Consider the following 24,291-nt stretch of genomic DNA (forward strand, 5'->3'; position numbering starts at 1 on the left):
TAGGACAAGTGTCATAGGACTTGCACTTCCTTGTTCAGCAGCACAAGGCCTGGCCAACTCCTGACACGACAATGGAGCTCCTTGTCTCTTTGGGTGAATGGAGCGATTGGTTTGAGGGAACGGGGGTAGTCTGCAGGCATGGCTGGTGCGCTGAGTGACGGCACCCACGTCTCGGAAGGAGGGAGTGCGTGTTGGACACACCCCTCTCTCCATGGCAGACCGGTGCAGCTTAGCATGCTGGGCCAGGACGTCAGGTCACGGGCACCACAACACAGCCGAACGCACGCATGGGCACGAAGGATCACCATGGACACACACGCACACTCACACGCACAGGGGACACTTTAAAGAATCATCATTTATGGGGAGTTTCTGAAGGTCCCTGTGAGAAATAAAGGCCGAATGCATATTCTAAAAAATTCAACATTAAAAATATCTTTTCACAAACTCAAACACACACACACACACTCACTGCAATACACAGAATAGCGACGCAAAGTCACTCTCACAGACGGACGCGATGTAAGAGGCGAGCGTGTTACCCTTGGCTCGGCTCAGGAAGGGTAACCTGACCTGCTGCAGCGGGTGTGAGTGCCACCCCGTCCTGGCAGGCCCGCACTCTGCCTGGCACCCTTCCTCTGCCCGCTCGGTCAGGTCAACACGGGACACGCTGTTCTATCTGCGGCCTGCCTTTTCACCCGCTTTACCCGCCCTTACACATGCACACCTAAACATCCTGTCCCCGTAAGCCTTCTCCCTCTCTGTGTGGAATCTGTAAATCAAAAACTCTTTGCCCTCTCCCATTGATTCTACAGTGAGTCAATGGCACCGCTTTCCCCTGGGTCTGATTCCTGTATATCAGATCCAGCTTAATCTTTCAGAACGTTCCGGATGCTGATTCAGCTTTCTGAAACGAACAAGAGACTCTACTGGCACAATGGTAGGCCTGGAAAAGACCTTGGGGATAATGTGCACTGTTTCTTGTTAGTGCTCGTAAGCCCATGCTCTTTTGTTTAATTGCGCAGCCTTTTTAAAGTTGAGTTGATGTTGTGACACCTGCAAACTTGCGTGTCAGGAAATGGTTTTGCGGTGTGACGGAGGAGTCACGGGCGCGCCCTCTTAGATCTGTGCGACTCTCGAGCCCGACCCTGTGACATGTGGGATCACACACACACACACACACACACACACACACACACAGGCAGCCTGTGGCATACCGTGGGCCCACACACTCCTCCCCCTGCACAACTGGCATGGGATGCTATGTGATCCAGTGGTTAAAAACACAGTGAAGATGCTGAGCTTCTGTGCGTTTACATGACAGAGAGGGGGAAGTCACACACACACACACACACACGCACACACGCACACACGCACACACATACACACACACACGCGCACACATACACACATTGACACTCTCACATGCACACATACACACATTGACACTCTCACATGCACACATACACACATTGACACTCTCACATGCACACATACACACATTGACACTCACACACACTCACATTGACACTCACGCTCTCTCACACACACACACACACACACACACACTCTTAAGAGAACTATTGCTCTTGACAAGGGCAGCAGACAGTCAAGAGGTCTGGACCCGGAGGAGTGCTGTGGGCCCAGGAGAACTGGCTCCCAGGGACAGACGCTCTTTTCCTGCAGCTCTATCCCAGCGGACCTCCAGCAGGAGTGCTTTATGTGAACCGGGATGTCCTTGAGCCGTGCAGTTGTGCAGTGAAAGCGTTTGTAGAGGAAGAAAGCGAGCCCTGCAATCCATCTCTGCTTAAACGCCGAGGGAGGCCTGTAGAGACGCTGTCCTTATTCCATCTTCCCTCTACCTCACTCTGCTGTGCACTTTTCAGCTCGCAGTATCTTTAAAAAATATATCTTTTTTTTATTGTTGCTGCTACTACCCAACCTTTTTAAACGTGGATGTTTAATGTGATGTTTTATTGAGAAATGTATGCATTACTTGAAGTAAATAAGAACATAAATCTGGTGAATTTGTCGTAGGCTGTGAAAGTTGAGGTAGATACGCAGCACTCGAGGGAGGGAGTGAACAGTGTTACTTCGTGCCCCGCCTGGCTCCACACAGCCCGCTCTCCTCTGAACAGAAGGTGTCACGGACATTTCCTCCCTCACACAAATCAGGGCTCCAGCCGCTTTCCTGCCTGCCACATAATGCCAAATGAAAAATAGGCCTTATTTCTTTATTCTTTTTTAAAAGTCAGCACCCCTGAGACTAGGTCTCATTTTAAATTCGGACCCTTTTTTTTTTATTTTCGCGTGTGTCATTTCATACAACTCAAAGTGCCCTGACCTGCATCACAGGGGGCTGCCAGGGCAGACACTCTGTCTGTCAGACACTTCCTTTTAGCCCCTTTTCTCTCTATCTCTCTCTCAAGCTTTTTCCACCTTTCGCACCCCTCTTTCCTTCCTCCTCCTGCTTGGCGCTAGACCACAGAACGGTAACTAGGTTAGACTACAGAGGAACCCAAGCCATTCCGAAGGGTTTAAGGGATTTCTCATGCACAGAAAACTCTATAATAAGGCCTTTTATAATGCGACCCTCTGACGTTTCAGGGCACGGTTTGTGTGGAAGAAAAGGAAGCTGTGCTGGGGATGCTGTGAGCTGTGATAAACTGCCTGCTCCCCTTCCAAAGCCTGCCATTTCAGACCGAGAGCAAGAGAGAGTCCTCCTCCTTCAGATTAGCCCTGTTATATAACGTCCGTTTCAGCAGTTTAAAAATAACCCCCAGCAAAAGCCAAGTTGTCCCTCACTCTAACCCCCCTCCTCTCACTGATGCTAGTCAATGGCAGGTGGCCATTGTTTGAAGCAGGTGACTGTTCTTGACAGAGCCAAATTAACCCCCCATTTTGAGTATTGTAGAGTGCTTCACGTGGACCCGTCTGTTCCCTTGCTCTGTTGGAGAGCTGCACGCAAAATGGCTCTCAGACAAAGCCTCCCTGCCACGCATACGCCGAGCGGGAAAGGGCACGGAGCGGGTCTGCAGTTACCCAGAGGCAGGAAACCGGCCCTGCGCGTCTGACTGGCTGTGCGTGTCTGACATAGAGCACGGACATGACTTTATCTCCACACGCAGCTGCCCCTCACAGCAAAACGCTCTGCTGACTTTACCCCGTGAAAAATGAAAAATAATGCTTGTTTGTGGGTACTGGTGCAACAGTTTATGGCCTGACCCTGGAGACAGTGACGGACACAAACCGAGTACCACCTAACATTGTTATTTGCTTGTAGTTTGTTTTTGTGTGTATTAGTTTATCAAGCTTACTTTTTAGATGTTTTCCGATTTCGGTGTATTGCTTGTATTGATTAATTCGTCCCACTGTGCATTGTCTGTTATAATTATGTGAGTATACTGTCAGTTATCACTGTCAGCATGTTTTAGCGATAAACGCTTCTTGCCTATTAATCCAAATTGTCTTCAATTTTGAAAGACATTCTTCGTGCGGTTATTCCTCGCACAGGGATACACAAGAGGGTACACCTCGAAGGTTTAACAGCCATGTTGTATGTAGGTCATATGCATCTGCATCTAATTTATTTTCTCTGCATAAAGCTTTCTTTGACAGTGACACTACTTGGAAATCTATCGTATATGAATATGGAAACCTCAGAAGTCGGGGGAATGGGTGTAGTGACAGTCTGACTGATGGGAGGGAGCGAACATTTGAATGGAGAGAGAGCATGTAAATGTGTCTGCCCCACGTTTACACAAAACGTGGTCAGGGAGCAGTGGGCCATAAGCCCTGAGAGAGCTGAGAGCTGGATCATACTTTATGGAGCAAATTGCTGAGAGAGATGATGATGGGTGAATAGCCAAATTCTTACAAAACCTGTGCTGAAGCTCCATGTGTGTTTTACGTCTAGTAACCAAATCACTGGCAGCTTAACTAGCCCCACTCCGTTTATTGGCACTGTGGGCTTTCTATAGCCTGTCCCAGACTTTGATTTGAATAGTGATTTACATGCTGTGTGCCTGACCCGCAAGCCATTCGGTTACAGTTGGATATTTTGGTTTATGGCCTGCTTTGTCTCTTTGCGTGCGCCATCTTTCATTTATATTACTGTGACTACTGAGAAATGCAGTGATGGGTTTGCTTTTCATCAGAAGAAAGAACTGGTTTAAGCTGTGGGGGCTGCATATATTTAGGCACTTAGCTGTCCCTGAATAGGTTCTCAAATTTCATCTGTGGTCCTTGGGCAAGGAATGTTAAGACAGTTGTTCAATAGGCAATAGTCAGTCGTTATTCATCATTATTCATGTTAAAAGACAAAAGACAAACGTATGTCCATTGTTCACTCAGTAAAAGACACGCAGTACTGTACATATGGTGGCCGAGTGAATTGTAAGGCACTGAACGTAGGCTTGATAGTGGAGCTGTAACCTCACACTCACGAGCTGCTCTCATGGCTGTGGTGTAGAAACACTATGCCTGTGTTTCTCAATAGGGATAATTACAGGTGCTTGGTGTGGGTCCTCTGTTGTACCTGCATCATGTGACTGTACCGGGTTAAACAATGCCACATGCCGGAGGGATGGGGAGGGAGTGAACCAGAGAGGAGGAGGATAATCTGATCCCAGAACTTTGTTAATGTGGTTTTTGGCACTTCTGCTGCGGCCCTTGCTCTGGAACTCCCACACTTTCACTGCAGAATAAGGGCGATGTAATTACTTTCTGTGATTCCTATTGTGGATAATGTGCGTATGAGGTGTTCATCCCTGTGAACTCCCATGTCCAGCGAAGGTGCTTTGAGCGTGTGTGTTTACATCACACGGCCCACTGTTGCCGTGGCCACGCTCGGTCCGTGATACTGCGATCAGTGATCTGTCAACAGGAGCAGAGATGATGGATTGCGGCTCAGGTTCTAACTCCAATAACATGACATGCAATATATTGTGGTCTTCTGTTGTGGTAAGTGTTTCTGTGTGAAAAGTGGAACATCATGTGAAAACCGCAGTTTTAGCTGGATAGGTATTTGCTATCACACCTTATGATTCACCATACATTGAGGCTGAATAGTTTATTTTTAATGCCTAATGAAGGAAGAAAAGATTTCTAATCGTTATCAGGGTTTTGGTAATGCCCTTAAAGAAATTCCTTCAATTAGTTTCTTCTTTTGCCGGTAATGGGCTGAGCACTCCTTTGTTCCAAAATGACTAAGATTAGCTCATTGTTGCTACCATTCATTTGTTCGAGTGTTGTGGCTAATGCTAGCACCTGACCAGTCTTTGCTAAACCCGTCTGGCTCAGTGCTTCAGTCGTGTACCTGCTAACCCACGTCACCGTTCCGATTCTTTAACCCCAGGACCGAGGCGGTGGCATGGGCAAGCTGGAGCCCATCTCCCCCGTCAGCCCGGCCCAGATGGACCCGGACCTGGACCTGGTGCCGGCCCGCTTCTCCAAGGAGGAGCTGATCCAGAACATGGACCGCGTGGACCGAGAGATCACCATGGTGGAGCAGCAGATCTGCAAACTGCGCAAGAAACAGGTCCGCGTACGTCCCCCATTCCTCCGACCGCCCTGCGTTCACCACACGCATGCTCCACTTCACATCTGCATCCGCACCTGTGTGGCTGATGGTGGCCTGGAAGAGGATCAGCGTGTAGGGATCACGCAGCGCTTCGCCGGCCTCCAAGTGTGGCTCTGCAGTAGCCTGGTTTATACTGCACTGGTATGAAAATGGGCCCTGGCCCTGATTGGCTGGTCCCGCCCCTGCCCTCCTGCCAGGCCCCTGTTCAGTTAAGCCAACTTTCCCTTCCTCCTGCATCTTTTTTAGTTGGTGGGGAGAAAAGTAGGTTAAAATGTATAAGGTCGTAAATAAAGAGCTCCTCAGGGGAGTTGGTGGGGGGGATTATGGCAGAGTTTTCGCGGCTGTTAAACCGCTCGTATTCCATCCGACTCCCTCTTGGCTGCCGGCCACGTCATGTTTTATAGAAGAGCATTCCAGCGCTGCGTTCTTATTGAGGGGATATGGCCATCTTCCCTGCTCACTCCCATCTCCCGCCTGGCAGCCGGTCGCCTCACGACTTCATAAATCAAAGCCACCTGTGCGCTCTTACGCCGCGAGGGGCGCGGAGCGGGCTCGCAACCATTTCAACGGTAAGCTGTTCCTCCAAGAAAAATAAAGTGCAGCTCTCCCCCACCCTCCCCTCTACAGATGCTTTCAGTCTATGAGATGTTCCCTCCGCAAGCATTAAAACATCTGGAGCAATTAAGCGGTGCAGTAAAGCTTTATTTAAAGAGCGCTGGCGGAGAGCGAGGCCGGGCTCAGGCTGTATCTGCGTTGTGTTATTCAGCTCGGCGGTGGGCCGAGGGTGGGGGGAGAGCAGGGCTCTGGGGCTGTGCTTCTCTTCCTCCGCCCCCCCCCCCCCCCCCGCCTCCTACCCGAAAACAGAGCACCGCGCCCCAGCCCGTGGGCCGTCTGCGGGGCCTCTCGGCAGGTAGCGTGGCTGAAGGCCTGTTTGCTGCGTATCAGGTTACAGCGCGGGACTCTCCCCCCCCGCCCCCATGCCCCAAACCAGAGAGGAACCAGTTACTGGGGAATTTTTCACCGGTAAATTGATATGTTTGCTGATGAAATAAAAAAAAATAGTAAGAAGAAAGAAAAGAAAAAACATGGCGAAAACAAAGCAATCCTTTAGATATCGATTTCTTGTCCTGGAAAAAAAAAAGAATTCCTGAGTGACGCATTTCGCATCACCGGGGGAGGCCACACCCACTCGTAACTCGTAACCAGTAGCAATGCACAGCTGACTCAGCGGAATGGCGCAGATGCACAATGACACAAGACAACCACAACTTTGTTTAATTTTTTATCCTGGAGATATTGATATAAGTTTTCATCCTTGCCCATTGGAGAGAACGCGGTTGCATACCGCATACCTGTAATTGTAGAAGAGCCCTGGATTCCTCAGCTGTACCATACAAAGTTCTGCTTCTACATAGTGAAACTTTATACCAAAATGTGCGTATAAAAATTAAAAATTTAAAAAAATATACAAAAAAACCTTTTATAAAAGCTATCTGCACTTTAATCACATGAATTGTTTCATTACAAAGCTAAAATCGTGGAGTACAGAGCCAGATCGAAAACAAAAATCTATGTCCGAAACATTATGGAGGGTGCTGTATGATTGCTTTTAGATCCCGCTAATGAGAACAGCAAGTCTTCCTGCTGCTGTTTGAGTGCTTTAAGATGAGAGGTCTAATTTAGTCCTTTTCCAGAGAAAGGAAGGGATCGATAGCACATCATTAGTGCACCTCTGGCTTCCACTGCTCATAATGCTTTCAAATGTGTGCTGCTGTTAGCTTCTATTCCTGCCCTTTACCGATAGAATGCCTTCTGCTTTGGTTTTCTTGAGGCCTTGACAAATTTCACTGTTTCTTCTGGCTCCAGTTGAGCGTGGTCCTTGATTAGCGACTCTAGTTTTTTTTTTTTTCACGTAACCTGGCTTGGAGTGGAACCAGTGTGGAACAAAGCCCGGAAACCTAACGGTATAAATTGAAAACAGCGGGACTCCATCCCTCTTCATCAGAAAAAGCCTGCTTTGACTGGACCTTTCTCAAGATAGGAAGAGTAATGCTCGTAATGTTACCATTGGAGTCCTGCTGCGAAATCGCTGCTAATTCCTTTTTTGGTCATTCTGGACTTCAGATATTGCGTACAGACTCCTGGGTTGTCTATACACCTTATTATAAGCCATCTGTTATTGTGCTCAGCATTGATTCCAGAGTTTTTGGCTCATTTCTGCCCCTCATTTTCAGAGTTTTTCACTTGTTTCTGCCCCTTATTTCCAGAGCTTTTGGCTCATTTTCTGCCCCTTATTACAGAGCTCTGGCCCTCTCCGTGCCCCGGGACATGCCACTTAATTGAGCTGTTCACTAAGATGCGTTTGAACGGTCCGAGACGGCGCCAGGATTACTTTTAGCATTTGAAAAAGGGGCGCTCGGTCTTGGCAGCGTGGGCCGTGTCCCGGGGAATCTGGCAGAGCGGAAGAGCAGGCTGTGAGATATTGTGCGGCGTCTGACACTATGCGGGCGGACAGAGCCATCCATCCAGAGGGAGCAGGAAGGGCAGCTGCATTAGGGCGCCTCTCCACTTGGACCGCTTCCATCTTCATTACAGAGGAGCACAGTTTCGCACAGTCAGATGGCAAATCGGCTGCCTTTGCTGTGTAAGGCGGTCTATTTTAGCGTCGGATATTTCAGTTTTAGGTTTAGTGTGAAGTCATTGCGTACAGTCTCTCACACACACACACACGCACACACACACACACACACACACACACACACACACACACACACACACACACACACAGTATTTCTTTCACAATTAGAGACCTCTTGTGTGTGCTGTTTGTTTTTATTTATTTGATGCCATGGTAACCCCTTGATTAACTGAACCCTGAGCAATTAATCGCAATTTTAACTTAGTAGGCTCTTTCATCTGGAGCGGCAGCTCTGTTGACAGAGAAAGGGGTTATGCATCACCAAGGTAACTTGTCTCCCTGGAAAACAATAGAGCCGCCAAAGCGCTGCAATGTGGAGAGCATGTGACCATATCGAGAGGTATGTGTCATGCAAGCATTGATTATGTATCATTGAAGCTCCCACATGTCCTTTTGAGCATACAGAGAGCCGCCATCCTGCGTTCCCAATTGGTTTGTTTGAGGTCCATAAAAACATGGTTATCTCTCGTGTGTGAAACCAACAGCAACAGCTAGAGGAGGAAGCAGCCAAACCCCAGGAGCCGGAGAGACCCATCTCTCCCCCGCCCAGCGAGGCCAAGCACAGAAGCCTGGTGCAGATCATCTACGACGAGAACAGGGTGAGCCAACCACAGTGATGCTAGCACACTACCATCTGCTCGTACACCAGCCTACACCAACCACAGTGATGCTAGCACACTACCATCTGCTCATACACCAGCCTACACCAATCAGAGTGATGCTAGCACACTACCATCTGCTCCTACACCAGCCTACACCAACCAGAGTGATGCTAGCACACTACCATCTGCTCTTACACCAGCCTACACCAACCAGAGTGATGCTAGCACACTACCATCTGCTCCTACACCAGCCTACACCAACCAGAGTGATGCTAGCACACTATCATGTGCCATAGTTCCAACAGTCTTAACTTCTCCAAAAACAATGTCTCTCGTTTAAAACACGGTATCATGCATATTTCCAATACTCATGATACCTCGTGTAAATATGACTGTTTTGGAGTTGCTGTAAGGTATATTTCTTCACTTTCAAGGAGGTAGGCTACTGACTCCTATAGGCTTCAAGTTTTTATGCTAAGCTAACACGTTATGCTCACATGGGTGAATGCACAGAAATTCAGATGAAATCGAACACCTTGTCTACGTCTGGGTAAGTCGGAAAAAAGGTATATTTCCCAAAATGTTGGTGTATTCCTTTTAAGAACATAGAGGGTCCTTCGATGTTAAGAACAAGTTAGCGCACCCTCGCAATACTGTCTTTTTATGCATTTGTCACATGCCAGTGTAACACCAAGCATTAGTTATTCACCCGCATCTGCTTAATGCCGTGCCAAGTTTTTTTATTGGAAGTGTACGAGCTCCCCTTTGAAATGGAAAAATCTGTGAGAACGAGCAGCGCATTCCAGTCACGCTTAGCTCTTTATTTAGTACTAAAGCTACTGCCACTTCCTGCAGGAAATGAAGATGAACTCCGTCTGTGAGGAAAGCTTTAATTATTCCTTAGCATTGCAGTTATCTCTGGACAGATTTTAATGTTGCAGTTCTGCAAGCAGGCACATTTTAAAATAAGGAATTTCTATTGCGCTCTCACTAAAGGCGATGCCCTCAACGCCAGGGTAAAATGACTGGGGTGCATCTCAATTGCCTTATTGTCAACGGAAAACTATTATCTTTTCTATGTATTTTCCCTTAACATTGCCTAAAATAGGATCTTCGTCTGTATCAGTAGGGTAATTCATGCAGGCCTAACAGTCTTCCATCTTCATAATGCCCTTACAGCCCTCGTCTACGAAAAGGCTTTCAGATGTTAACACCCCGGGAATGTAAAAAAAAAGAAAAAGAAAAAGAAAGAAAGGATGGCCCGAGGCTAATTGACTTTGATCTGTTTTTCAGTGCTTGGAATAGTTGTTGGATCTTGGGGTAAATAAAAAATAACCCCAGTTTGATTGGCATACCGTTTAAGTGTCTGGAAAGGGACCGTTCCGTAAGTTTGTTCTCTGCACTGCGTTTTTCTGTGCATATTAACGCAAACTTTTTCCCATTTTGTGCTGCTGTATTCCTTGCATGCTTCCCCAATGGAATCTATTGTAGTGGCAAATACTGAATTCTCTTTTAAGATCAGTTCAGTAGATCCGTTTCATTCATTTTGAGTGACGGCTCCTTATTTTAGCCAGTTGTGCATAAATAGCCTTTATTCCTTATTCTCTTATTCCACCTAGTGGTGGTGGAAATGTAGCTAAGTCACATAGACATGTTGAGAAATTAGCTGTTGAAAAGACTATATTCTTGCCCGTTAATATTGAATGTATGCGTCTGACACTTGGCACACTGAAGATCATGACTCATTGAGAACCGGGAAACGATTCCCCACAGAAAGGGCTGTGCAGATGGGTCTTAAAGATGTAAAGAGGAACAGAATCAGTGTGTCACTTCCCCTAGCTACTTCAGAGAGAGCGTGACCTCACTGAGGGAGAGGGGGAGAGAGAGAGACCTCAGATAGTGACCTCAGAGCTTGGCAGCCTCAGGCCTACTTCACTACCAGAGAAAACTGCAACCCTCAACCCTGTAGTCTTATAAGGAAGGAGAAGAATTAGTTGACGGTTTCGCTTTTAGCAAACATCTCTTCAGCCTCAGTGCGCTGAACCGTCAGCCTCTCGAGTAGGATGAAGAGTGGGTTAGCTTCCCCTCCTCCTCTCTGCTAACAAATCCCCAGAGGCACTGGACTTCATCTCCCATCATCCCTCCCCCCACTCAAGGCCAGGGTCAAAGGCCTCCCAGACTTTCCCCTGCTGAAAGTCAGGCCCCGGTCCAGGGGGAGTGATCTGCATAGCTTCCCTGGACATGTTACAGGGAGTTATGCGACTCCCAGGGCTGTCTTGTGTCATATTAGCCTCTTAAGAACCGCAAGTTATTTAAGGAACGCAGACAGAGAGATGCATGTTTTCGTGGGGGATGGTAGAGTGTTGTGGGAGGACAAACGAGGCCAGTCAGATGGGCTGTGTGTGTGTGTGTGTGTATGTGTGTGTGTGTGTGTGTATGTGTGTGTGTGTGTGTGTGTGTGTGTGTGTGTGTGTGTGTGTGCGCGCCCGTGTGTGTGCGCGCCCGTGTGTGTGCGCGCCCGTGTGTGTGCGCGCCCGTGTGTGTGTGTGTGTGTGTGTATATATATATATGTGTGTGTGTGTGTGTGTGTGCTGCCTCCGCCCTGTACTCTGTGCTTGTTGGGTGTGAGTAGCAGGTGTTTTACAGTGCTGTTTTACAGTACTTGGCTGTAATTACTTCTGACACCCAGCGCCGGTGTCATCTGTCCTCTGCATCTTCCTCCAGTGCTTCCCAGGTGCAGGTTTCACACAGTCCTCTGCTGTTACACAGAACTGCACATGACCTGCTGCCGGGTAAACTCGCAATCACACTTTCTTTATGGCAACCATTACCACTTTCCTTAGTTGAAAGTTGTAAAATGCAACTGCTGATTTTATATTATCATGCAACAGTTTCTGCAGAAACATTTTATTCTAAGATGGGAAAATATATAAATACCCAAAATTAAGCTCCCGTCACCCAGGGCCCAGTAAAATGAGTCCCTATGGAGCCTTTGTCTTTCCTGCACAGATGACATGATGGTGTCTCCATGCTGGCCCTCAGCTGAAAAACACACGCCCTTCCAGGCAGAAACATAGGCTGCTGTTCAACGCTCACAGTATTTCCATGCTGGAGTTTAATGGTTTGATTTGGGCTGTGCTGTAATGGGTAATCCCTCTCCTCCACTCTGTGAAACGGGATTCTGGCCTTCGGTTGCGGATCCTGATGTCATGTATTAAAGGATAGCCCCTGGGACCTGCCAAGACCCTGGTGGTCAAATGTCTTTTTACAGTCAGGTGCTGGCTGGGTCTTAGCATAATGGCAGTTTCCGTCACTGGCCAGAAGGGGGCCACAGATCCATCTTTTCCCAGCCAGTGTGACCCAACTCCCTTGTGATAGTCCCCCACTGTAAGCCACAGTGGTGTTGATTGCAGAGTACGTGCCTCCGGCAAGTTATGGGTCTTCACCCTGTGTTGTTTTTTTAGTTTTTTTTGGGGATATTCCTCCATCTGAAGCCACTTAATGTTTGGAGGTCTAGTGCATCATTTATTAAACTTATGAAGTTCTTTCATCCTCCTTCCAACCTTCCACCCTCTTCTATATGAGTTTTAAATGAATCGCATATTTATACCAGCCACACTGCAATACGATTCTCATATCCTCATCTAATGCCAAAATGCTTGTATCACATTTTCACAGCCATTGTATATTTGAATTACACAGTTACTTCTGCCAATAAGGTAAGCGGCAGAGCAGTAAACTCCAGAGCTGAAATTCTAGTGTACACACAGAGCTGTGCTTTCCAGCTGTTTTCTGTGGTCGGCTGTGGTTTGTATTTTCTCCCTAAGAAGAAAGTGTGGCTAATTAGCCCTGGTAAAGAGCTGCAGTCTGCCCCTGGAGCCTGTGGCTTGCTGAGGAAACTCAGAAACGATGTTGGGTACCTAACAGACCGGGCCCACACCCTCCCTGAGATGAGACTACAGAACGGCCGGGGGAAAGAGCGCGAGAGCGTTTCCGTATCTGATTTCGGATCATTTAGTGGAAAGGGACGGGCTTTTGTTGCTTTTTACTGCGCCTCCCCTCTCCAGTTGCAGAGTCAGCTCGGCCTGTTCTAAAGGAGAGGCCGTATCTCCTGCCCAACACAGGAGTTACTGCAACAAACCAGGTCCTGTTTTATTCAGGGGAAACTCCATCCGCGCGTTCACAATAATGCTGCCCCTCTGTCAACCGACCTTTGTGAAGGGTGTGTGTGTGTGTGTGTGTGTGTATGCGTGCGTGCGTGCGTGCGTGAGTACAAGTGTCTTTTCTTCCTCCACACGTGGAGCCAGTGAGCGAGGCCATTGGTACAAAAATAAAAAACAAAGTCACATGGATGAGAAATGGAAAGGGCAATGTTCTTACACTTGCTTGCTCGCTCTCTCTCTCACTCCCACTCAGCCTCCCCCTCTTTCTCTCGCCCTCTCTGCCTGTGAGGGTGCTGTTGTAATTGAAGGAAATGAAGTGGGATGGAAAGTGAAAGAGAATTGGGGCTGTTGCTGATGGGGAAGCCATTCAGTGAATGAGAGAGAGAAGGAGCGGAGGGCTGGTTAGGGACATCACACACAGCATGAAAAGGCTAAATATAAATGTATACAGCGCGACTGAAGAGGTCTCTGGCAGACAAAGCGCAGATGTTTTCGCGCTCCTGTTTTCGCGCTCCTGTTTTTCACACTGTTACAGGAAGTGTAGATTTTTTTTTTCCCTTTTCCGCCATGCTGTTAAACCACAGATAAGCACAGACAGAGGTGAGAGTCTCTCTCTCTCTCCCTCCCCCCTCTCTCTGTCTTCCTTCCTCTGTGGTCAGTGGCTCTGTACAGGATTAGCTCTTACAGACCTCTTTCTCTCTCTGCGTGTCTGTGTGCAGGAGGAGGTGAGTAATGTCCTGCACGCACAGTGGAGAGTGGGGGCAGTGCTCGCGCTAGCTCAGCTAGCCTCTGTGAGGAGCTCAGCCTGTGCGTGGGCTGCTCTGGGAGGAAGGGAGGGGGCTTGGGGGTGTCCTGCTGGGGAGGGCCGCTAACATGCCCTGCACTCTCTCCACAGAAAAAGGCTGAAGAAGCCCACCGGATCCTGGAGGGGCTTGGACCCAGAGTTGAGCTGGTGAGTGTGCCTCTCTCTCTCTCTCTCTCTCTCTCTCTCTCTTTTTCTCTCTCTCTCTCTCTCACTCTCTCTTTTTCTCTCTCTCTCTCGCTCTCTCTCTGGCCGCGGTGCTCAAGGCTGGATGCACTCCAGCTCTCTCTCTTTTGTGCTCTCTCTCCTGCTCTCTCTCTCTTGCTCCCTCTCTCTCTCATGCTCTCTCCTGCTCTCTTATTCTCTCGTGCTTTCTCTCTCTGCCTTGTGCTCTCTCTCATGTTCTCTCTCTCGTGTTCTCCTCTCTCTCTCATCCCCTCCCTCTCTCTCTCTCATCCCCTCCCTCTCTCTCTCATCCCCTCCCTCTCTCTCTCATCCCCTCCCTTTCTCTCTCTCTCATCCCCTCCCTCTCTCTTTCTCTCATCCCCTCCCTCTCTCTCTCTCATCCCCCCCCCTCTCCCTGTGCCTCCTCCCCCTGCTCCTCTCCCTGTCTCTGGGCATGTGTGTATCAGTGTGGTGAGCGCGGTGCTGAGAGGGGGAAGTGTTGTAGGTGTAGGGCCGACCAGAGGAAAGCGCTATAGGCTAGGGTAGGCTAGGGGCCAGGCCTGTGCAGTGTGACCAGCCACAGGTGAGTGAGGGGACGCCGCGGGTTACGCGTAGGGGGGGCGGGGACCAAGGCTCCGTCACTCCCAGTGCACTTTGGGCGGGAGCGGGTCGGCGAGAGCGTGTGCGTGCCTGCGCACGTGCGTTTGTCTGCGCCAGCGTGCGTCTGCGCACACGTGCGTGTTTGCGTGTGATGACCGTGAGTACGGTTCTCTCTTGGTTTCTCTTAAACTGAACGTGGAGTTGATGCTGTAATTGAGCCAGAGAGATCAGATTTTAGTTTGTGCCTACTGCCACTGCAGGCTCTGTAGTGACGGATGCTGTTGCTGTGAACTCAGCTCAGGCTCTTCGCCATCATGATTGCGGGATGCATTTGCGCTACAGTATGTGTCACCAAATTGCTAGTTGTCTTTTTCAGGTAGCAGTAGTTTGTCATACAATCGTAATTATAATAGCACAATGTGGCTCATTTCGTTTTTATTTTGGCCTGTTAGCACTGCTCTACCATGCTGGGTTTTTAATAATAATAATAATAATAATAATACAAATAATAATACTGATGATGATGATGATGATAATAATTATAATTATAATAATAATAATACCATTAGAAATTGTAGATATAAGGCTTACATCTTGGTGTCCCTGTGTCCAGGTGAACCTGACTAATATTACGTGTGCTGTTCATTGTCTGCAGGACTGAATGTAGGCTAGTCCATGTGACTGTGGTGCACCTGCTCCACATTGAGTCTGGGCTGTGGAGGGGAGCTCAGGCTGTGGTTAGAGGTCTCATTGTGGGCTGGTGGTTAGAGGGACACCAGGTCTGCCCGGCCCCGGGAACCACACGCTCACCTGTCCGGAAAGGAGAGTCCTCCAGCGGGTATCACGAAGCACGATAACCCTGCTCGCAGGATAACTGCTCCGAGTTATACCCGGAAACCCTCCCAAATCCGGAACGTGGACTGCAGTAAAAAATACATACATAGCTGTCCAGGGTCGTTAACGTTATCCAGCTAACTCTAATCCTGCTTCATGATCCTGGCCCCTGGCCTCAAATGTGACACTATCTAGTTTCTGCACATTTAGTCTAAATTGCCCGTGGGTACGAGTGTGTGAGTGAATGGTGTGTGTGCCCTGCAATGGACTGGCAACCTGTCCAGGGTGTATTCCTGCCTTTCGCCCAAAGTATGCTGGGATAGGCTCCAGCCCCCCTGCGACCCTGTTCAACATATATATGTATGTTCTGTTTGGGTTGGGGGGTTTTAGGTGAGAATGTAAATTAGACATGGTGTGAACTGCACTCCTTTCCCCTGGATCTGCAGCCCATCCAGCAGGCCTGTTTGCAGGCTCAGTTTGATGTTAGCACTGATGCTAGTAATAAGCTAAAAATGTCTTCAGTCTCTCAGAATTGTGTTCAAGGCAGTAACACAAGTGACCGGACAATAGTCTCAGTAGGGGATGTTAGGAATGGTGGAGAAAGGTCTTTGTTATTCACAGACATTTACGGAACCAAAGGATTTGAGATTTGCAACCTTGTGTGGTACTGAAGTAGGCTGCAGAGCCAGTGTACTAACAAAGAACACTGGTTTACTGCTATTAAGAATGGGTGCAGGAAGTTTAACTCAGAGAATCTCTAGCTGGCTAACAGGCTACAGTAGCTTGCTATTATATAGCTTCACATTAACTATGTGGCTCACTCATAATAAGAGTCCAGTAAAATGTGATTTATTTTACCTATCCAATGACTCCATTGAGTGACCTGTAATATTTGTATCCATGCATTCCTGTTCAAATTTAGTGGAATGCGTTTAAAGTTTGTAAAATTGTAATTAGCTCAGTTGTGGTGTTCTCTGCATGAATGTGATCGTGAAATGGCCTTCCTGTGATCAGGGCTGCTAGGAGAGGAAGATTGAACCTCTGGGTCTTCATCTTTCCATCTTGTGCCTGCCTTGCCTGCAGTCAAACCCTGGCCCTCTGGAGTCAGGGAGTGCACTCCCTTTCAAATAAATTGCCTGTTCCAGCACTGCTTAATCTGTCTTTGTCTCTCTCTCTTTCTCTCTCTCTCCAGCCTCTTTACAACCAGCCGTCAGACACTAAGCAGTATCATGAGAACATCAAAATGTGAGTATTCCTCAGACCACATGGAAATGACCCCCTGTCTGTGTGTTTGTGTCTGTGTTTATGTCTGTGTTTGTGTCTGTGTCTGTGTCTGTGTCTGTGTCTGTGTCTGTGTCTGTGTCTGTGTCTGTGTCTGTGTCTGTGTCTGTGTGTTTGTGTGTGTTTGTGTGTGTGTTTGTGTGTGTGTTTGTGTGTGTGTTAGTGTTAGTGTTGGTGTGTGTATATGTCTGTGTTAGTTTTTTTGTGTGTTTGTGTTTATGTCTGTGTTAGTGTTTGTGTTTGTGTGTGTTTATGTCTGTGTTAGTGTTTGTGTTTGTCTTCCCCTCTCAGGCTCTCTGTAGCGCACAGCCGGGCTTCTATAAATACGTGTGCCTCCCCTGAGGGGGCGGGGCCAGCCTCAGCTTACCCTGCCGTCTCTCCAGTCCCCTTCTCACCCGGCTGTGATTTGTCCAGAATCGCTAACGTCAGTGCTGCACTTTGAACTGGGGTTCTCGCTCGTGATTTATGGTGAAAGGGGCCTACAGCTCAGTGCACGTCTCCAAATGCCACAGAGCCGAACGGCTATCGGTTTGAGCTCTAGGGGACACACACAGACAGAGAGGACTGTGGGACGTTTGGTCTTTCTGAAACGCACAGAGGGGCGCACAGGGCGGCCCCGGTCTTCTCCTGTCCTTTCCTCAGCGCAGGTGCTGAGGTCAGCGGGGTGGGGCAGCGGAACCCGCTGATAGACCCAGAGAAAGCCTCTCGCTTTCGCCGCTTTCATCCAGCCCGGCCACAAGCGCCCGTCCTGCCCTGCCTCTTCTTCTCTCCACACTCCTCCTTTCATCTCCCCCATTTTTGGTCAGTATTATTGGCTCAAAGCAGTCAGGAGAAAGAGGTGTGTGTGGCTAAGTACCTGAGCGTCCCTTTCATCCACAACAAGCGCCGGCTTTGTGCCCCGTCCTCCCCGTCCACTCCCACCCCCCTCTCTCGGCTTTAGGCCCGGCTGCTGACGCTGTGATTCCCAAACCATATACCCGAACCCACCCACACACCCGTTTGACATGCATGCACCCGAACCCACCCACACACCCGTTTCACATCCATATACCCGAACCCACCAACACACCCGTTTCACATCCATATACCCAAACCCACCAACACACCCGTTTCACATCCATATACCCAAACCCACCCACACACCCGTTTCACATACATGCACCCGAACCCACCCACACACCCGTTTCACATCCATATACCCAAACCCACCCACACACCCGTTTCACATCCATATACCCAAACCCACCCACACACCCGTTTCACATACATGCACCCGAACCCACCCACACACCCGTTTCATATCCATATACCCAAACCCACCCACACACCCGTTTCATATCCATATACCCAAACCCACCCACACACCCATTTCACATCCATGCACCCGGACAACATCCCGCCATGGTGGCGACTTCACTGGTACCTGAAAGACCCTTCTGGTCCATGTGTTTTGGTGGCATATTTCAACAACTTCGCATGATTGTTTGCTCGAGTTTCCTGAGTTGTTTTTTATTTTCGGTGAAGAAAGCAGTTGCCTGCAGCACACTAAAATGTGTCTAAGAACTGCAGAATTCCTGCATTTTGGCATAAAAGAAACTGGGGCGAAGAACACAGAGCAGTTTATCAGTGAGTTCAGCAGCCTGGCTTTCCAGGATGAAAAAGGAGTGTTTGTTATGGGGCCTAGCCTATATCTTTCAGCTGTCTGATATTGTTTTTTAGTAGTGGAAGGAAAGCTTTCTCATAACACTGCTTTACCCTCCTCAGGCGTGGTGTGTCTGTGTGTGTCTGTGTGTGTCTGTGTGTGTCTGTGTGTGTCTGTGTGTGTCTGTGTGTGTCTGTGTGTGTCTGTGTGTGTCTGTGTGTGTCTGTGTGTGTCATGTATGTGTCCATATGTGTGTATGTGTGCGTGTGTAATGTATGTGTGCGTATGTGTGTATGAAATGTGTGTGTGTGTGTGTCTGTGTCTGTGTGTGAAAGAGAGAGTAGACTGAAGACAAAACAGAAGGAAAGAAAGACAGATGCACAGACACAGCGACTCACACACGCGCACACACACAAACACAAGCACGCACGCACACACACACCGCCCCCCCCGGCCCACTGAAGGCAATAACATGTCCTTGCGTCTGACCCAGAGTGATGGTCACAGCTGAAGTAACTTAGCTGACTAAGATTACATTAATCGGGAAGAACATGACCTCAAAACAGGCAGATTCCATGTCAAGAAAAACAAACGTCCATATTCCTGCAGACTTTGAGAGAACTGGTTTGCTCCCTAAGCAGATTGCTTCCCTGGCGTTGTGTGGGAAGCTTGGATGAGGTGAGCAGTTTAGCAGGGCCAGGCCCTGGAACAGGGAGAAGCACTGGGAGGGGGAAATTACATTGAAAATGAGCTGATCCATTTCCCATTAAACTACATAATTATACACAACAAATAAAATAAAAAAAGCTTTTGAACGCTAACTTATCTTGGTATGCGTTTCCTAGTTGTCTAAACAAAGCTAAATTTCTGTATTTAAGCCGCATTTATAACGTTTTTAATGTCACAAGCCCTTTTTTCCCAGTGAGCTCCATACAAACTGTGACCAAGCAGAACCTCGGTTAGGTTGACTTCTTTACCGGGGACGTTAAAATCAGCGCTCTCATGGCTACTGTCCGCCACGGTCTCTGAGCATCCTGCATCACAGCAGACCTTCAGCCCCGTTTCAGTGGAAAAAGAGCCAGAACCCCAGGGGGACAGACTAATCACCTTGCTCTAGTTCACTTTTTCCAGATTTCAGTTATCTGGGTGAGTCAACAAAAGGAACGCGTCATGCCACCTCTGCTCATAGAGAGGTGGCATGTTGTGTACGCATGAGCGCGAGTCCGTTAGCAGGACTCCTGCTCACCCCTCAGAAGCCCTGGCTGTGTGAAGGGTGCCCTTTTTAGAACCGGGACCTCGTGTGTGAGTGTATCTTTATTGCACACTTGGCTGTCTGCCCTCTCCTCTCTTTAAAACAACGCAGGTTTCGGAGACTCTGACTTGATGTCTGCGTGTTCCTGTGTGTGTGCGTGAACACACGCATGTGTGTGTGGCGGGGGGGGGTGTGCATGTGTATGTGCAAGCGTGTGTGCGAGTGCACGCTTGCCTGGTGTATGTATGCATGTGTGTGTGCGGACACGCTTGCGTGGTGTGTGCCTGTCTGTGCTCGCGTGCGTGTACACACACATTTGTTTGTGTCTGCTGTGAGATTTTTTTCCTTCATTCTTTTTGTATCGCAGTGTTTATTTTTAAAGACAGCAACGCTCAGTCGACAAGCTTTATTCACAATGTTTGTGCTGAAGCAAGGATCTGTCTGATGCTGTTACATGTTCGGTTTAGATGAGTTAAATCGGCAAGCCTACAGGAAAAAATGAATCTGTAGATAGGAGCTGAGAGCGTTTTGGCCCTGTAGCAGTGTTGGTGTGGTCTTGGCTCTGTTGTCTGGCATTGAACAACACACACCGATTACGGGGATCCCAAAACCGCACAGTAATTCAGCGCTTGGGGTCTGAGAATTGATCCTTGGCTACAACATATAGATTTTCTCTCTCCCTCTGCCTCTTTTTGCACTCCCTCACTTTCTTTCTGTTCCCCCTCTCTTCCTTCCCCTCCTCAGAAACCAGGCAATGAGGAAGAAGCTCATTCTGTACTTCAAGAGAAGAAACCATGCGCGCAAACAGTGGGTGAGTACGAAGCGCGAACCCGTCTGCAGTGCCCCTCCGATGACACAGCCAGTCACACAGCCATCTGCAGTGCCCCTCAGAACACAGCCAGTCACACAGCCATCTGCAGTGCCCCTCAGATAACACAGCCAGTCACACAACCATCTGCAGTGCCCCTCAGAACACAGCCAGTCACACAACCATCTGCAGTGCCCCTCCGATAACACAGCCAGTCACACAACCATCTGCAGTGCCCCTCAGAACACAGTCAGTCACACAACCATCTGCAGTGCCCCTCAGAACACAGCCAGTCACACAACCATCTGCAGTGCCCCTCCGATAACACAGCCAGTCACACAACCATCTGCAGTGCCCCTCAGAACACAGCCAGTCACACAGCCATCTGCAGTGCCCCTCCGATAACACAGTCAGTCACACAACCGTCTGCAGTGCCCCTCAGAACACAGTCAGTCACACAACCATCTGCAGTGCCCCTCAGAACACAGCCAGTCACACAACCATCTGCAGTGCCCCTCAGATAACACAGCCAGTCACACAACCATCTGCAGTGCCCCTCCGATAACACAGCCAGTCACACAACCGTCTGCAGTGCCGCTCAGAACACAGCCAGTCACACAACCATCTGCAGTGCCCCTCAGAACACAGCCAGTCACACAACCATCTGCAGTGCCCCTCAGATAACACAGCCAGTCACACAACCATCTGCAGTGCCCCTCAGAACACAGCCAGTCACACAACCGTCTGCAGTGCCCCTCAGATAACACAGCCAGTCACACAGCCATCTGCAGTGCCCCTCAGAACACAGCCAGTCACACAACCATCTGCAGTGCCCCTCCGATAACACAGCCAGTCACACAACGGTCTGCAGTGCCGCTCAGAACACAGCCAGTCACACAGCCATCTGCAGTGCCCCTCAGAACACCGCCAGTCATACAACCATCTGCAGTGCCCCTCAGAACACCGCCAGTCACACAACCTGCTGCAGTGCCCCTCAGAACACAGCCAGTCACACAACGGTCTGCAGTGCCGCTCAGAACACAGCCAGTCACACAACCATCTGCAGTGCCCCTCAGAACACCGCCAGTCACACAACCATCTGCAGTGCCCCTCAGAACACCGCCAGTCACACAACCGTCTGCAGTGCCCCTCAGAACACCGCCAGTCATACAACCATCTGCAGTGCCCCTCAGAACACCGCCAGTCACACAACCTGCTGCCGCAGATACAAAGCCAGCCATGGCTGCAGTCAGAACTCAGGGCCGTGGAGTAGTCGGGACCTCCGCTCTGTGTTTTTAATCGGTACATGCACACATGCACTGTTGTCTGGTGGCATTTTGTGCTCCAGGTGACAAACTTAAAGCTCAAACTTAAAGAGTGTATTTTGCGTGTCAACATGGATGCGGCTAGGGTCTCAGTCGCCTAACTTCTGCTTCTGTCACTCTGCCCATGACATGAAGGGGGGAAGGGCAGAGGGGTTTCACACGCACATCTGCCTGCCTCGGGTTCTCTCTGAACGCGTGGCCGATCTCTCCACAGCCGGGTGGAAGTGTGGCTTCCTCCTCTACAGCAGTTGGGGGCTCTGTGGGTCGAAGGTCAGCCAGGCAGGGGCTGGTTGTCAGGGCTACAGCAGAGGTTGTGATGTGCATTAAGAGAGATTTAAGGCTGCGACTCTAATCCAGAGCAAAAGTGGGAAAAGGCCGGAGGATGCGTTTGCGTGCCCGTGCGCGCGTGCATGTGTGGGAGAGCAAGACAGAGGGCGGCGGTGTGAGGCTATAAATACCCCCCCATCGATCGGCTGAACCTCCATGTCCAAATGAAGCAGACGTCTTCAAAACCACCGGCCCTGACAGAAAATCTTTATGGCTCATCAATCTCTTTTCTGTCTGAGTTTGTGCACTTTAAACCAAGGGAAGCAAACTGCAGACGCGTACCGATGGTATGTGATCGCTGCGCTTCATTAGCGTTGCAGAAGTCTCGCTGTTGAAATGATTATGGAGAAAATACTGGACTGCTCGTTCTGCGTTTAGAGTGGGGTTGAGTCGTGAAAGGACGCCCAATCGTTTGTTCCGCAAAAGATGGGCCGAACCTGGGGGACGGCAGGCCTTGGTGTCCCGCTTCCTGCCGAGGCTGTAAGTGGGACACGGTTCGGGGCCAGCGGAGGGGAGGGGAGGGTGCAGGCTGTTTTTAGGGCCCTCGGAGAATAGGGCTAACGCTCGGTTTAACGATCCCTCCCCACACCGGCTGACACGAGGGAGTCGTAAACCCAGACACTTTGCGGTCAGTTCCACGCCGAGGTTCGACCCCCCTCCTTCAGAACATCACTGACCCGGACCGTGCTGACCGCATGGTTGTAGCTGCGGTCATCACACAGAAAGAGTGCAAGGGAAAGGTGAGAGAAAAGGGACTTTGAGGAGAGGGCATGAGCTTGTGAATGTCCAGGAGGGGCATGAGGGTGCGAGAATGTAGGCAAAGGCAGTTCCGGGCATCTGTGGCATTTTGACTGGCATGTTCCCAGCCCTTATTGCCAGCCTGCAGACAGAGAGCAGTGGACGGGGCAGCTGTGGTGCCATGGTCCCGATGGAACTGTCTCTGGCCACGAATGGCACAGCAAAAAGCTTTCGCTCCGTACAAATGGAGTCCATCTCCTCCTCAACTGGCCTGAGACTGAAGTGTTGGGTTTCACGCTTCAGACACGGTTTTGCTCCCACCCTCCCCGTACTTCTTCATCCCTTTATCTCTTTAGGTTCTTAGCTTGGCATGCCTCAATATGCCATTGAAACTCTTGATAAATGGAGTGTATTCAGAGTGTGTCACCAACTGCACTGCTTCTGTTCCTTGGCTCAACAAATGAGACTTTAATTATAGATTTCTGGTGCTGGCTGTGGAACTGATATATACTACAGTCTAAAATTATACCATTGCCCTGTAGTGACACAAGATGAATTATTATATTATGCGAAGACACTTCCTCTTATTTCGGAGTACCAGTTAATGTGTTTGCATAAATAATTTAAGAAGGAAGCTTCCTTGGGTTTGAAATCCTTTGTCTTGACAGTTCATTTGACTTAGGCTAACCTCTGAAGATGGCAGCTTGTGTGAGAGCTTCAGAAGTTTCACTCTGAATCTTCTGCTGTGGATATGAAATGAGTCTGTAATCACTGTTGATCTTGGTTTTTGTTGTGTTCCCATACTTAATTGCTTAATTTTTGTAGCGTCTTTATCTGTTGTCAAATGCAGATGGTAAGGTAGCATGAGAGAGATCTGGGACACTCTCAGTGGGTGTGTGTGAAGAGAAACTAATTGTGGAATCCAACTTCTAAACATGTTACAAGAAATTGTGTCAGGGGCCACAGGGTTGTAGGTCTGACTTCCCACTGTCATGCTGCTGTTTATGTCTGACATTTACTGGAGATTTCCTAATATGTTTCCATCATGGTATTTGGCAAAAATGTTTATGTCTACATTTTTATCTGAACTTGTGGATACGTCAAAGCAACTTGGCCATCTTCTTTGCCCATGGGTCTATTGACAACATAAAATAATAATGAATCTGCTGTGCATCTTGAGAAAGCACCAACGTGTGTTTGCTAGCTTTGATACTGTACAGATTTATCTTGTATGTGCAGCCTATACTTTGAATAGTGTGCTGAAGACTAACAGGCCTGGGCCTTTTTTAAGTGCTTCCCATTAGTCTATTTGGTTTGGTCACAGTCTTAAAGAGTAACGTTTGTTTCAGGCTAAATTCTCCATTGAGCATAATATTTCTCTTGCGGAAAATTCTAGTTCACTGGTTTCAGAAAATCTGAGCTACTTTTGAAGACCTGAAAAGAGTGTCTTGGTCTGACTGATTGCATTTTCAG

At 48.9% G+C, this 24,291-nt stretch overlaps 1 protein-coding gene across 4 annotated transcripts in view; it reads left to right on the forward strand.

The window, feature by feature from the left end:
• ncor2 (nuclear receptor corepressor 2) overlaps nt 1–24,291 on the forward strand; it is a 133,058-nt gene that overhangs the window by 54,145 nt on the left and 54,622 nt on the right. For 3 of the 4 annotated variants that reach the window (XM_061259578.1, XM_061259580.1, XM_061259579.1), the window contains exons 5-9: nt 5,357–5,545; nt 8,765–8,878; nt 13,940–13,996; nt 16,638–16,690; nt 20,365–20,431. In XM_061259578.1, coding sequence (XP_061115562.1) covers nt 5,357–5,545; nt 8,765–8,878; nt 13,940–13,996; nt 16,638–16,690; nt 20,365–20,431 — 480 coding nt within the window. The remainder of the gene's footprint in view (nt 1–5,356; nt 5,546–8,764; nt 8,879–13,939; nt 13,997–16,637; nt 16,691–20,364; nt 20,432–24,291) is intronic. The other variant, XM_061259581.1, reaches the window with a different exon arrangement.

This window comes from Conger conger, chromosome 11, assembly GCF_963514075.1.
Source record: "Conger conger chromosome 11, fConCon1.1, whole genome shotgun sequence".
NCBI classification, from domain to species: Eukaryota; Metazoa; Chordata; class Actinopteri; order Anguilliformes; family Congridae; genus Conger; species Conger conger.